This window comes from Prenolepis imparis, unplaced genomic scaffold (genome assembly GCF_030444845.1).
Source record: "Prenolepis imparis isolate NDT839.2.m4 unplaced genomic scaffold, iyPreImpa1.0 SCAF_2, whole genome shotgun sequence".
In the NCBI taxonomy this organism is placed as follows: domain Eukaryota; kingdom Metazoa; phylum Arthropoda; class Insecta; order Hymenoptera; family Formicidae; genus Prenolepis; species Prenolepis imparis.
This window is the reverse complement of record NW_028141160.1, coordinates 12,779,434-12,792,147: the sequence shown is the minus strand read 5'-3', so window position 1 is coordinate 12,792,147 and position 12,714 is coordinate 12,779,434. Positions and strand designations below refer to the sequence as shown.

The following is a 12,714-nucleotide window of genomic DNA, read 5'->3' as shown; positions in this document are numbered from 1 at the left end:
GATTCGATTTTAACGAATCGATGACGCAACTAGTGCGTACAACTCTCTGAAAAAGGATATTCCACGTTTATGTTTCGATTCGTCTTTTTGTTTAATTGTAAGTTAAGCGCAATAAGAACGAGTAAAGAATTCAAAGCATAACTTTATTCGGTATAAGTGGTCGCATTTTCTAGAATTATACCAACATAAGTTTCTTGGACACAATCAAATCAATTATAGCATTGCTTTGAGAAAATCACAAAAAATGCTGATGTATCGTTGTAAAAATTTCATTGGCATGAATCGTTGAATTTATATAATAGATTTTTTGTAAAAAGACGAAAATTTATGTTCAGATAAATATTCACGTTTTTTATCAATTTAACGAGTGGAGATTATGTTCAATTTCTTTATAAATAATAAATATTAACTAATGGCACTTAAAAATCCAATAATAATAATTAATAATAATTATTGTAACTTAATTACATTATTCTAATTATAATATTTTTAATTTAAATTTATTATTGTTAATTAACACAAATAATTTATAGCCATCAATGTGTGAAGGAAATACGAGGATGACACGGCGTGATCGAAACGAGGGTAGAGCTAATTGCTGATATTCTTCGAGATTAGTATTATTCCTAATCTTGAAACACATTTGAACAATAAGGTCTGCATTTATTTCGACCATTAGAATTATCACCGTGTTATTCCCTTTAATTAACTTTTTAATTTATTTTTAATTTCTGAAATCTTTCTTTTCTCCATTGTTTATATGTATATCGAGGCAACTGCACATCGACTTTGTAGCGATTTTATCTCTTGATTTTCGTCGTCTGACATTAGCCAATTGTATCTAATTAACAATTAACAGAGCGTCCGGACGTAATCGCGCAGATAACGCGAATGGCACGGGTTGATCTTCCGCGTTCGACGTTAGGAATTAATCCTTGGAGGAATCTTCGGTAACAGTTCGTTGTACGCTAGTAGTTACGTTCTTGGGAAGATTCTCAGAGGTTCTTCACCAAGACAAAGGGGGCATCATACGCGCGTACCGTTGGCCGGAAGTCAGGAAGGGGAGTTTCGTTCGCGATAGTCGTTTACACATTTCTCCGCACGGATCGGCACGACCGCAGGTGAGAATAAATCAGGACAATCAACGTCTTTTGCCGATCCTGCGGTCCTTCGTACGTCAACCAGTGCCTTTTATCCCCAATTTTCCACGCGGCTGTTGGTTCGCATGACATCACATACATATGTACGCACGCATATGTACATACATATACAGCTGCATATGATATGTAGCTCACTCTCGATCGAAGAGTAAATTATTAAAGCGTCGCGGCCCATCACGCTGATTGCTCAGAAACGAATATCCGACCGCGAATCAACGTTAATTAACCCTTTTCTCTTGAACGTTGTCATGCGCGATCGATCGTCCTATAGCGTTTTAATTATTGCGTGACACGAAAGGATGGGCTCTCCGCGGATTAATTCTCCTTTGACGGAGAAAGAGTGATTATATCCCCTCATTTCGCATTTGGATCATTGCTTTTCGCTTTTTTAACGAGAACTCAATTGAAACATGAAGAATACTATCTAATGAATTGATAAAATAAAATAATTATCGTGCATATTTCTGTATCTGTAAGGTAGATAAACTTAGATAAAATTTCGATTTAATTTATTATTGAAATTCTAAACAGGTGAAATTACTCTGATTAAAAAAAGAAACTTTTATATTCATTACATATAATATCAGCAAAAATTTCTTTGTTTTAATTCTAACTTGAAAATCATTAAAAAAATTAATACTTTAATTCTAAAAAAATCAATTTTATATTAATTAAAAAAGAAGAATATTTCCCATTTAAGATTAATCCGTATCACAATATATTATTTCCCTATCCTCGAGATTATTGCTACTAAAGAACTCACCCTCGCATTTAAGAGACTATATCCCCTATCAATGTGTCTTAAGTACGAAGAATAACAGCCGTAGTTAGGAGAGAATTCAATATCAGTGATGCATGGACATTCTGTCCGGGGTGTTTCTATCGCATTCTATTATTCCCGGAAGGGTATGAATCGATGGGTATTTTTATTTGCGAGCTTATGCTTTGACGCACCGCGTAACACGCGTTCTCGTGACGCCATTCCTCTATTAATACACTTTATTTCTTTCGCAAAACATTGCTCTCTCTCTCTTCCTCTCTTTCTCTCTCTCTCTTTCTGTCTCACAAAACTTTTTATAATCCAGCTTTATGACGCAATATACCGCCATGCATATGTGCGTGTGCGAGCGTCGATGTATGACATCATATTTTGTCCGTGCAGTTACTCTAAGGAAGCTATTGATGTAACTATCATGTTTTTTTTTTTTTTTTTTTTTCGGATTAATCTAAGAGCACTATGCAGTTATTTGATTACTTCCAGGAAAGAGAGCAAGCAAAGAAAGCAATGTATGGTTGTCATGTAAAAAAAGGAGGATATATAACAACATGGGCATTATTTTTTTTTAACAGCCTTATATTACTTCTGTGCCAAGTTTCATCAAGATCGATTTGTTAGAAAAAAATAATGCTTATTTGGTGTCCCTTATATTGTGTTATACATTCTCAAGTTTTTCAATAAATTCTCTCTTTTTCTCCCTTTGTCCCTTTGATCTATATTTCCACTGAAGATTTAATATTAAATATTATGGCTTTATTGTCCTTTATGTTACATGAATAAATTAATATTCAGAAAACGCAGAGTTCTCTGTGATCGTTTCTTAGTTTCTTTGATTTCTCAGAGATCTAGCAAACGTCTAAAAACGTCGAACTTTAGAAATCACAAGTGATTAATAAAATATCATGTATGGATTTATTTCTGATTGATCTCGTTGATAAAAAAAATTCTTTTCCGCGCGTTAAGAATGCGACTGATGGAGGAATCGAGCCACGAGGAAGTTCTCCTCGTACAACTCCACACGAACCCCGTATGCGCAAGTATAGTTATATCCGCAAACGTGATTATGTTGCACGGGGTTTGCTTGCCTGCCTGCCTGCCTGCCTATATCTACCTACGTGCATTTATTTTCCGCGGCGGTAGCTCGTTTCATCACGCTTGCTTTCTTCTTCCGAGCGCGATGCTTAAAGTTACGACGATGTTGCAGCCAGTTTAGTTCAGTGACACCTACTCCATGCGGCGCGTTATTACGCACACGCAACGAACGCATGTCGCTCGGCCATTGCCGAGCCCGGTTCTGTGCACGCACTTTGCGTATCATCGTGCCGTGCGTGCGAACTCGCATCGACACGGATGCATCGGCTGGCTTGGACGCGCAGCCGGGAAAAGCCTCGACGGAAAATCTCTCAACATCGATGGCCGTCTGCGGGCTATACTATACATACATCGTCCGTTTGTTTTTGCTCTGTTTACCTAGGTGCATACAAACACCTTTCAGCGAGCACGCTCTGTTGCGCGCGCAAGCTAAGAAAGGAAGTTTATTAGCGGATTAATTTGCCTTAATGCGTCGATTATTCCCAAAGACGATTTTCAGAAAATGTGTAGATTAAAAAATTAAAAATTAAAGAAGAATTGCGTATAAATAAAAATATGTAGATAATATCGATAAAAAATATAACGCATTAATTAATAATGACATAACATGTGCTCTTTAATACTAGACTATACTCTCTCTCTTAAATAAAGAAGTAATTTTATTAGAATTATTGAAAGAATTATAAATTAAAAACCGTACAAAAATTTGTAGTATAAAAATTTGCGGAACGATTAGCAATAGTGATAAAATATTACATTAATTTAAGTTTTTCAAAACTGTCAATTATTTCATTTTAATTGGCCATTTGATGACCATCGCTGAATAAATAAACATTTATAAGAAAATGTTCCAAATTATATTTCTAAATAATATAATCGAGAAAAAAGGAAATTGTTTTATGCAAACAATAATCATTGTCTCTTTCTGATCGTAGATAGAACGCGAGTTGGTCCTGTCATCGGGAGACAAGAATTCCAAGATACCTATTCTTCACGAGTACAAACAGAGGACCACCGGAAGAGTCGCTATTGCGCCGGATGCGCCGATTAAGCAACAGGCCTGGGTTCAAGAGGTAAGTCTGTCTGATTTTCCCGATAATTCTACTGGGAGAGAGAAAGGAGAGAGAAATGAAATAAATCACATTGATTTCTTTGCGTCTTTTTTATTTTTTTTTTATTTTTTGACAATAAATCATAGTCAAGATTCAAAAAATCCAATGGTTTAATAAATGTCATATTCATCAAAGATTGATTAATGTTGAATCTTATATCTATTTCTTGTTATACTTCCGTCGGTAGTCAGAATGACGGATTTTCCGCTCCCTTTGACAATGGCTCTATTGTCATTGAATGATTGTTACGAAATTCTGCGATTAATCAAGTGTCACGTATGTGTGACGTTATTTACATGTGCCACCCACGTATACCATGTCAATAGGCATCGGTAATATATTTTTCTCTCCGGGTTTCATATTGATATCTCAGAAGATAGATGTGGAAATTGATGCCCGATCGAAAGATGATTCATATGATCCTTTACTCATTTTTTATGAGTGATCGAAATACCCGATTCTCACAATTATATCTTTTTTTGATCTTTTCTCTTTTGCTTATTTTTTACATCATATTTATTTCTTAATTCTTTACCTTTTAATATTTTAATATTTTTGAAATTTATTATATTACTTTCTTTTCATTAATATTAGCGAAATATACCGTGCGTAATGTGATGGCAAGTTAATTCATTTAATTAAAAAGAAAGCCATTTTTAATTTAAAATTTCAAGTTAAAGATTGTAATTCTTTAATTAGAAACAAATTGTCTATTGATTGATGTTGCTGGGCACAAATTACATCCCTCTGGATCACTCTCCAAATGAAATTTGCTTTAATAACATAAAAACAGGGGAGGTTGTATGCGTGCAATCGCTATGTACTATATTGACGCATTTCCATGCGTCATCAAAGCAAGACCTTAACTGTATTACGCTTGTGATAATATACTGTAAGTACACTACGAATCAGTCCACCGTGTTTACGAAATTGCGCATAGGATAAACTGTGCAGTTGCCTGTCCTTGGATAGCCCATTGGGCATTCCATTGATCTTATGGTAAACCGTTTACTGAATGCTCCGGGCGATCAGTTCTGAAACTGATGTAGCTTGGGTGCACTGTGTGTGTGTGTGTGTGTGTGTGTGTGTGTGTGTGTGTGTGTGTGTGTGTGCAATAAATATACTCTCGCTCGATAACGCTTGTGTTCACCAGGCGATTGATTAGTCGACTTTGTTACAAAATCTCCCTGAGATCTCCCCAGTGTGAAAAAAATCTTTTATTTTCTACTTGTTATCCTGAAGTTTTACATGTGTGTATATATGTGTGCGTGCGCGTGTGTGTTCAACAAATTTCGCATTATAGCGGTTTTACTTTTTTTTTATTTCTTCTTTCACAAGAGATATTTTAAAGGTATTTTAAATTCTTTTATTAAGATAATTTACGTTATATACCGGTATGCTAATACAAAAATAATGTATTATCAGCAAAATCATCTGCATTGATTGATTAATATGTTTAACGATTTCATAAATTTAATGTCACATAATTTTTTGAAATATTAAAATTTTTAATTTTTATTTTACACGCAAAAAAGTAAAGATTATATTAAATACTTAAAGTAAATTTCCTTGATGTTTATAAACTTCTTATTATATTTAAAAAAAATATCTGAATGAAAAGAAGATAGATCATGGAGAACATTCAAACATTTTGTGTAATATTGAATAAAATGTATGTGATATTTTTTTTAATACAATTTTTGAATTTAGATGCAAATATTATCATATAAAAATCTAGTTTTTCTGCATACGGGAAAATTGTCATACAATTTTTGTAAAAGAACTTTTGAAATTTCCCGTACAATTTTACATGTAACCTTTTTTGCCCATTTTCACATTGTTACAATAAAAAAATATTCTAAACAATAGTTATCAGTGTTCCTGAGATTCTAGTTTTCACAATGTTGCTAAATTATACATTAATGAAAATATCGTGATCGCTCCACATGTCTATAATCTATCATAAATCATTGTTTCACATTCTTGAAGTATCATTATGGCAAATGTTGCTGTCACACTTGTCGAAGGCGAGGAAGGAGTTTCCGGATTGTCGTAAATTGCGATACAAATATCGCGCGAACGTGATAAAGGAAATTTCTTCGCTATTTCGTACATATGTGGCCTACGAGCTCGATACGCTTCGGCGTGCAGAATGGCCAACTTTCGTTGCCTTTCGAATTACTTAAAGCTACTTTACATAATACATATCATCGTGCGAGAAGACACTTAATCAGCACCGTGATTGTAGCGCTGATAGAGGACAGAAGACGGTTTTATGTAGCTCGTAAACCTATTTTTCAACACTCTCAGGGTCTCTAGATGCGTTGCTAACTTCGAGCCTTCCATAAGCAAATTTTTTTCCTACTTTCGTGAAAGCCAATGCTGTAGCTTTCAACTTTGTTTTCTCTTTTTAACATCACATATGGTCGTCCGCCTTGGAACTACAGTTTTGCCAGAGGAAGTTTCTCCGACGTGTGAAAATGCGACGAATTGAAGAGTTCGCCCGAAAAAGAACGTGTAAAAGATTCAAAGCATTATGGAATTTTATTTTTGTTTTCCATCTTTTATCTTAACTTTCAAAAATAACTTTCGAGTAACATTTCTATGAACGTGCCTTATATAATGCTCCGAAATATTCAAAGAGAGAGTTTTAAGTTTCTAAAAATACTACCTTTTATAATAATATATGTATATAGAGAACGATGTGAAGAGATAATAAACAATCCATATTTCATTTGAATGCAAAAGCGTTTTCAGAGATGGAAGACTCTGATACTGATATCCACAAATAGGGGGAGCGGACTAATTAAGAGCCAGACCTGATAAAATAGGTGTGCAAATTATTTCTTCTTTTCAAATATTATTTTCAAATAATATGTGAAAAGGAAGAAGAATTTACTCACTGATTACTGCGCCTGGCTCTCAAATATTATTTTTAAAAATTTGAAAAAGCTTTCTCGTTCTCGTGTAATATTTACAAATGCTTGATTGGATTCTAGTCATTCATCTATTTTTATTTTTTTAAATTTAAATATAGAGGCACTTTCTCTCGCATAAAAAGCGTTATCGAGATTATTTTTCCATGATTTCTCCAAGCGTAGCGCCCCGGGTACAAAGCTCAGTTTTTATTTCTCGTACGACTCGTAATCCCGGCACGATATCAGCGTGGCCATAAGTCAGAGAGGTTTTCCCGTATGCGAGATGCGTGTCCGCGGGGCCCTATACGCGAGCCGTTGTTATTCCAGGCGCATCTCTTCCCGAGAACTGTAGGATTCAGTGCGTTAACTTTGAAATTCCCCGTGTGGCCGACGGTCCGGCTGTTAGCCGTCCGGATGGCAATTCCCTTCTTCGCAGGGAATCGCTTTTTCGAGCCTGTTCGGTAATATATTATGTTTTACGAGCGACGACCAAATAGAATTATTTCTCGTAATTGCGTTATAAAGTCTCTATAATTTCGCACGCCAGGAATGTATATCATTAATTTAATCACATTATATTTTGAGAAGCATTTGTATATAATAGAAAGTTTACGATAACTGATTAAGATGGCTGATTACTCAGTTTGACAACAAATCTTTCTATTTTCTCTTATTGTTAATATCCATGCTGCAATATTTTTCTTTATAGTTTTTCTTAATTCTTTGATTACTAAATAAGTATATAATATATTATTCGATTTCTCTCTCTCCTCCTCCCTCTCTTTTTTTATGAAATAGATTAAATAGATTTTGTGTGAATAAAATGACAGCAATAATAAAAATAAAAATAAAAATGCTGATATACATAATAGAGCTTACATTTAATATATACCTATCTTTGCTTCAGTCGAATAACGATATATTTTCACAGAATCCGCAGCTTAATTCTCCTCCCGCCGCAAAAGCGCGCGGTTTACCGAAACATTATTCGTTCGACATTCTCTTTGAGAGAAAAGATGGATTTCGCAAATCGCCCCCGACGATTCCGTTTGAACTACGAATCTCTTCTATGTGCACAACGTAGCGGTTAAATTCTTGTTTGTCCGTGAAATTACGTATCTGCGGAGGTTTGACTTGGTATAATTTCCCGGCAGTTGGGCCAGAACTATGAACATTAAAATCGCGAGGGCTTATTTCACTGAAGTCTCTCATTCGGTTTTATTATTCTCGGCACGTCAAAGTACGTTTTGGGAGCAAACTTTAGATGAGTTCCGCTTGTTGAAAGTTAGACGACTTTACGATACTACTTGTGTCATAGTGCACGTCATTTCGAAGCCATGAATTGTTTGTTCGAACCATCTCTGAAGAATTCGCGCGCGGAATTATTAAAGAGAATCGTCTTTTGAACCGTATAGTTAAAAAATTCCTATCAAGTAAAAGTTTAATTACCGCTTACTCTCGTTTATGCATTTGCTTTTAACGGGATGAAACGCTTTTATTAATATTTACCGCATCTCTTTTGGACCATAAAACGATGTATAGTCGCGTAACATTATAATTTGTCTAGTCGTAAAAAGTTTTACATGCATCCAGTTACTTTTTGACGCGTTCAAACTGCGTAAACAACCTTCCTCTAACACTAATACGTGTATATAACAAAGTTCGTAATTATATGAACGTACGCGTGTCGACAAATTAATGCGCGCTCACGGGTAGCGAATAATTTAATTAATATATCAGCTCGTTAACAACGCACGGGCAAGTTATTTAACTTTAATTGGATTTCATCTCCTTGCCGTTTAGATCGTTTCTAATCGAAGGGGAAGTTTTGTCGATGCGCTTGGTAAGCGCTACTTCGCGATACGCTATTGCGTTCCTGTCGCTGCCGATCCGTAATTACGTATTCCTCGTTTAGACGACTTAATTAGACGCGTCTAATAAAACCGCCGGTTGCAAAGTTAACGGATTTATATAGACATTATACACACGCTCCATGATTTACACGTCCATATAGGATATTTTATTAACGATGTGTGTCGATCATTAACGACACGTGCTCACTTGGCGAATATGTTTTTCTTTTACAGGGAACTCAAATGCAGGAAGTGAGACAGGACGGTCAAGCGAGGAATCATCAGTCACAGGACACCTACTCGTAATTATCTCCCGCTCATTTTCCGCTCGCATGAATTATGCAGATCTTTCTCTGAAGAAATTTGTATCTCAGACGTTCTATCGAATCTCTCATATATTGCTGATACAATCGATGCTAAATAAAATAAAATAAATCATTTTTCGCGTGCAATCGTAGCGAATGATCAATATTATCTGATGATGCCGCGTATATCGCGTTAATGCCCTCGAGAAATTAAACTTCCGATTGTTATTCTTATCAGATCGACGTCCGGAGCGGTGCCGAGGACGACGAAGATTGACGAGGAGAAGACAAAGTCCCTGTCCAGGACCTACCATACCATTAAGGACATGATTTCGAGCCGTTTCGGACCGAGTCGTAAGGACACCGAGCCGGAGGCGGAAGCCAGTCTGAATAACGTCACGGAGGAGCTGCGAAAGTCGAGCAGGAGCATCGACGATGACGAGGCCAGGAAGAAGGAGGGTATCTACGGGAAGCCTCGCGCGCAGGAGCCATCAGTTAACGTGCAGCAATATTCGAAAAATGCTTACGGTAAGTCGAACGTGGCCGAATAAGATGCTGCATTAAGTAATTAGGCGCGCGTTAAGGCGCGATGCTTACCGCAAGGTGCCCGTTAATTAAAGCTCATTAATGTTGATGAATTAATCTGAGGAAAGAGCCTTGTCGAGCGGAACGTTAAATGACGGAATCTTGAGTTTTCTAAATGCAAAGTAGTGAGTAAAGTGCATAGCGTGCGTGCATAATAACGGTTTTCTCTGCAGCTCCTCGAAACGCACAAGCGAACTTTTTAATTATAACAAGAGCAATTAATGATTAATCTCACATAAGTCAGTTCTTGTAAGAGAAATTTTTTATTTATCAATTGCTTTGTTTAATTAAGTAGCATCAATTAATTTTCTATTATACAAAAACTTAATAAATTTCTAGAATATATATATATATATATATATATATATATTATTTTTAATATTTTATATAAATTAAAAATAAGCTGCGAATTTCAATCAAAACCTTCATATCTTTAAACAATGATATCCAACATAACATTATCTGCCATAACTGGATGATTGATGTGTATAGACTATATTGCATTGAACCTACATAACTCTGATTTTTATTTAATAAGTGAACTTATTTCCTATCGCTCATAACTCGCAGCTTGTCATTCACGGCTTACTGTGCACGCGACTCAAAGACTTTCTTCGTTTTCGCGCAGTTATTCGTTCATTGTGCAAACTTCTAAAGTCACAACTTACGAAGACGAGAGTCGTACGCGCAATATCGTTGCTATTATTCTGCGATCTACTATAACTTTAATACGTAAGTAATATCTCTCTAATCGTTCGCTCGATTAGAGAGATTGGTGGTCGATATAGGCGAATGTTAGGCTCTTACATTTCGAATGATTCATCAATCTCTAACTATCGAATAAAATGCAGGAATAATTTAAAAGACGTTATAGAAACACAGAGAAAGAAAGCAAACATATTGATAAAAGATAAAGTTATATTTATAGAGCTGATAAATATTTAATATGAATGTATTTGGAGAACGTTGTTAAAATCAACCGTACGATTTTATTTTATTTAACTTATTCAACTAAATTTATAAATTTCCGGCTTTGATCGCTTTTATCAGAAATTTTCTGTTAATATTCGAATTTCGTTGAAATTATATACTTGTGTCTTTTAGCGTTTAAACTTTTCTGTGTGCTGTCGAAATTGCTATAATCATAATAACTTGTTCATGAAATGTGCATTTCAAACATTAACTGGAAATGGAGGAGATACTTTCCTTTTAATTAACTTTAGTAGCATATTGCATATTCATACATTTTAGCATTCCCGATGGCGTTTAGAACGAGCACGTATGTCTTATGATGCAACATGTTAGCTTTACTTCAATTCCATGGGTAGTTGAAATATCTGCTTAAAGCGTTTATACATAGCATGTACTATTTTCATCATATAAATTTAACAAAAGATAACTTAATTATCTCGGTTCAATATATAAATTACAAAAAGATTTTGAAAAGTATTTAAAAGAGAAAAATATTTTTTATTATAGATATCGTGTGCCATATATATGGTTGGTGCTAGAATGAACTTTTTTCTCGTAATAATATAATGGATAAAAATAATATCGAAACTTTCTCTCGTCACTCAGGCCAGTACGGTCATTCGTACGTCTATCAAAGCAACCAGCAAAACATACCTCTGCCAGGCCAACTACAACCGACCGCGACTGTTCAGCCAAATTTACCGGGACAGAGCGCTCAACTCCACGTGACCCATCATACTCCACCAGGAGGAGTTCAAACGGTTCATCAAACCCAAGTTTCTGCTTTCGGTCAAACCGCGACAGGTGCGCAGCAGGTGCAGAATGCTACGAGAGAATACATGGCTCAGGCACCAGGCGGTATGACCGGCCAGCAAATGCACCAGGGAATTCATCAGAGTCCCGCGCAAGGACAGGTACAATTTCTAAATTTCTAAGATTGAGATAAAAAATATTCATGACGTCTAACTTCGATACAAGTTATAGCGAATAAATCAAATGAAAATTTGATATTAAAGATTCTCGAGACAGAGAGAAAGTTGAATATTTTATGTTACTTCTTGGAAGAAAGGACCTGTGTGTGGCATAAAAGAGTTTTTGAAACTGTAATAAATGAAAAAGAAAGTCCTTTAAAAATACAGGTTCCCACTTTGCTCTTAAAGTGAATAAAATTCACATTATAAGATGTCAAAATATAATAATAATTTCGAATATAATATTATTTATTAATTGCTAGTTTATAAATTTAATTGCGGGTTCGAATGGGTAATCATTTTTCACAAAAATTGATTTTTTTAAAATGTTTTTAAATATCTTTTAAATGTCTCTTTTTAAAAAATGTCAAATATTTCTCTTTAAAAAAATTTGATATTATTCAAGATATTCTTTTTATGTTGAGTGCCATTATATAAAGATATTATTCTTAAAACTAATATTTCTCTTCTCTGAAAACAATTCTTTAAATAAAAAATTTGTGAAAATAAATTTAATTGAAATTAATCTATTAAAATTGATCTATTAAAATTTATTATAAAAAGATTGATTTTTAAATAAAATATATATCACAGTGTTTCGATACGTAAAATATCGCATAATCCGGATGTAGATATACGGATGCGGATATTCCTTGCGTGTGTAAGAAACAAAGACCCCTCAGCTGACAGAAAAATAAATGCTTCACAGCTTGTCACATGCTTTCTCATGGTTTTCTTCATATAAATTCAAATGACATAATAACGTAGACATTCACCAACCATCTTTTATACAAGAACGATCGCACGTGGAAATGTTAGATCATGCGATGTGATATTCGAAATTTAACATAACATAATGTTGCGTGACAAGCCTCGCGGAAACGTTCCGTCCACCGTGTATAATGATTGATACTGGCCTAATCGCGTGCCAACACTTTAATTTGTTTAATAACGTTGTAATGATAATG

General features: G+C 34.9%; 2 protein-coding genes across 9 annotated transcripts in view; one reads left to right on the top strand and one right to left on the bottom strand.

The window, feature by feature from the left end:
* LOC145946224 (neuroglobin) overlaps window positions 1-12,714 on the bottom strand; it is a 207,179-nt gene that overhangs the window by 89,204 nt on the left and 105,261 nt on the right. The gene's annotated exons all lie outside the window — the stretch shown is intronic.
* The window catches only part of LOC145946184 (uncharacterized), a 67,071-nt gene that overhangs the window by 46,550 nt on the left and 7,807 nt on the right, over window positions 1-12,714 (top strand). For all 8 annotated transcript variants that reach the window (XR_014427022.1, XR_014427021.1, XM_083055719.1 and 5 more), the window contains 4 exons: window positions 3,966-4,103; window positions 9,148-9,215; window positions 9,457-9,746; window positions 11,382-11,689. Coding sequence is in view for 6 of the 8 variants with exons in the window: in XM_083055719.1 (XP_082911845.1) it covers window positions 3,966-4,103; window positions 9,148-9,215; window positions 9,457-9,746; window positions 11,382-11,689 (804 nt within the window). In the remaining 2 variants the exon portion in view is untranslated. The remainder of the gene's footprint in view (window positions 1-3,965; window positions 4,104-9,147; window positions 9,216-9,456; window positions 9,747-11,381; window positions 11,690-12,714) is intronic.